The sequence below is a fragment of the Odontomachus brunneus genome, unplaced genomic scaffold (genome assembly GCF_010583005.1).
Source record: "Odontomachus brunneus isolate Ranch 3 - 2012 unplaced genomic scaffold, Obru_v1 Obru_scaffold_015, whole genome shotgun sequence".
Lineage (NCBI taxonomy): Eukaryota > Metazoa > Arthropoda > Insecta > Hymenoptera > Formicidae > Odontomachus > Odontomachus brunneus.
Window position 1 is genome coordinate 1,798,468 of NW_022639465.1, and position 2,916 is coordinate 1,801,383.

The following is a 2,916-nucleotide window of genomic DNA, read 5'->3' on the forward strand; positions in this document are numbered from 1 at the left end:
TTTGGCGCGACGACTTCGAGTCGATGTCGTCGGATGTGATGTCGTCGTCTTTACATTCATTCATTTTGCACGTGCAAAAGCGATTACGAGAAGAAGGTCGGCCCGCGCGCCCCGCTAATTCCCTTTTCCGTCCGCGTCGCCACGCTCCCGATGATGCTCGAACGTGCAAATTCGCCGCGGAGTTTTGTCCGACTCCGATCGTTGCTCGCGCGCGCGGAAACTAGAAAGAAGTTACCCGCATGCAAACTGCACAGGTGTGTATTATTGAAGTCAAGCGTTACGCGGCCGCGAAATGGTAAGATGGAACGGTACGTATCATATGTAACGCTGAATAAAATACGAGTTTCCTCGCCGCACGGACACTTACACATGAATATGGATACCTAGGTGGATGTTAGATCTCGGTGTGCAAGGCATTCTCGATTTCCTTGTCAAATCCGATCGATATCGCGACCACTTCCTGATTTATGGGGACGGTCTCACGGTAAAACACAATAACCAACGTGTCTATGAAAAACGGGACTCGTTTATTCCGGCGGACAGTGCCGCCGGTCCGCGCGTTTAGTGTGCCAGACGTGAATATCTGATTCGCGCGGTTCGACATTCTGTTTCTCAACCTCGCGAAGAATAGAATCCCATTAAGGGCACAAAGCGCGAGTGCGCACGCGTTCACATTTTGATGTGACAGCTAACAAATATCGATTCGCCTTGTGGAAGGTGGAGGTGCCATCTCTTTTTTTTTTAGATATTTTACCTTCTCAAATTTCATGGCGGCGCGACCATAATGGAGGCTCTCCGAGCGCCTCCGACCGGCCGACGCTTAGAGAGCCTCTGACCGAAAGACTTGGTGCCTGGTTATCTCCGCGGTAACTCAATATCTGTTCAAATTCGATTTCGCGAGGCCGTAATTCGCGAAAATCGGTATTCTCCTCGCTGGCGGCTTTAGCGGGCCGTAATCCAGGATGGGCAGTACCGCTGTGTGGACGATCGGCGTGCTGCTCGTACGCGTCCTCGATTCCGCCCTGGTCCTTTGCCGCGAGCGGAGGGACGAAAACGCGGCCACCATTATGTAGTAAAGTAACTCGACGACGCTGAGCAACGAGCCGCCCAGAAATAAGCCGATTATACCGCCGAAAGACACTGCAAAGAGAGGTATGCAAATTGACCGAGTCATTAATATGGTGATCGTGGCAAGAAAGGGAAGAAGAATATTCGGTGGTTGTGGGTATACGTAAGAGAGATAGATAAACGGATAAATGCTTCCATTGTTAGTCTAGGTCCATGTCCCCTAAGAACGTTTATAAGAGAAGGATTAACAAAACTAATATTTTATTATTCGTTATGGATATAATGTACGATTGTGTGAACAGAAGAGCGATATTTTATGTGAGTGTCAGAACCGTCTTATTCAATGGAAGATTTCTTCTGTTAAAAAACAAATTCTCCCATTGGACAAAATGGATGTGTTCCAAAACTCATATGAAAATTTGTGCACAAACTTTTTGTTTACGATCGTACATGTGGTTAAGATGTTCTGACTGTGCCGTTTAAGCTTTTTTCCGAAAGAGAAAGAGATTGACTGGAAATTTTTCTCATGATTACAATTCTAATCAATTATCTGGTATATATAGGATAATATATGTTATCAAGTCTTCATTAAGATGATAATTATTAACCCTTACGATGTTTAATTATTTTTCGAAGCTAACAACTTTTGTTTAACAAATCATAGCTATAGTTTTTTTAAATAAAATTTGAGGTTTTATATTTAAGACCGTAATAATTAATGAAAAAGTAATTCATTATACTATCTTGAATAAAGTCGAATTATTTTAAAATATATGAAAACGGTATATATAAAAAGAGAAATCTAAGTAACATAAAAATGCATTTTTACACATTATACAAAAGTAGGAAAAGGAGTACGAAACACAGAAAGTAAAAGAAGCACAAAAAGTTTGAAAAAAAACACATACCTGCAAAAACCTTGTTAATCATACCAGTGTGTGTTCGTCTAGTTTAACGTTAAAATTAAAAAATATTTCATTACTCCAACACACTAAAATAATTTGAAAAATTATTGAAATGTACAACATATAAAAAAACAAATTTTCACTTATTTATGTAAAAAGTATATTCTAAATAAATAAAAAGTCATTCGTGTATAAAATTGATTTACTTCGACTGTTATTCGGATCGTAACTGATGAATTTTCGTCACTGAGTCTTAAATGTCCTCGCTATATTAACTTTTTTGAGGTACATATGAAATCTTGAAAATTTCGGAGTGAGGCGAAATACGGAGTTATTAAAAATATCCGGATACAAGTAAACATCCTATTCGTTTTAAAGGTTAATAATCTTTATTATTAATAAAGCCCTGATGTGTTATATGACTCGCCAAGACCTGATAATCCCTTACACAAGCTAGATAATTGATTAGAATTAACCTTGATCAGAACCATAAATTTCTAGTCGGGAGAGAGGAAACATAAGACGATTAAAATGATTCCGCCAAGCGCGATTCGCGCACTGCTCATTTTTATTTCCGTTATGCCGCGAACAGTGGTTCTCGCAGCGTTAAAAATATATGGTTACTCGCGGTGGAATCACGAATGATGTTCAAGATAGCCGTAAACGAGACGGCGCGCGCCACAACATCTCGAGGAAGAAACACGAGCGCGCTATGAATTCGCAACTCACGCCATCTCTCGCGGGACTAGTTACGCGAGAGAATCGCCGGGGAGTGGCTAATAGAGATAGGGAAATAATTAAGGCGCCACAAATTAAAGTTCTCCGTGAGCCCTGAAAGCGAGTTTGAATGAAGCATTCACGAGCACTTTTTTTTTGTTTTCAGCTCTCTAACGCTTTCCCTTCTCTCTCTCTCTCTCTCTCTCTCTCTCTCTCTCTCTCTCTC

The 2,916-nt window shown here is 40.9% G+C and overlaps 1 protein-coding gene across 1 annotated transcript in view; it reads right to left on the minus strand.

Moving 5' to 3' along the window:
- Positions 1–871: 871 nt before the first annotated feature.
- The window catches only part of LOC116841372 (pickpocket protein 19-like), an 11,775-nt gene continuing 9,730 nt past the window's right edge, over positions 872–2,916 (minus strand). Inside the window, exon 5 of the mRNA XM_032809201.1 lies at positions 872–1,140. Within this exon, the coding sequence (XP_032665092.1) occupies positions 872–1,140 (269 nt within the window). The remainder of the gene's footprint in view (positions 1,141–2,916) is intronic.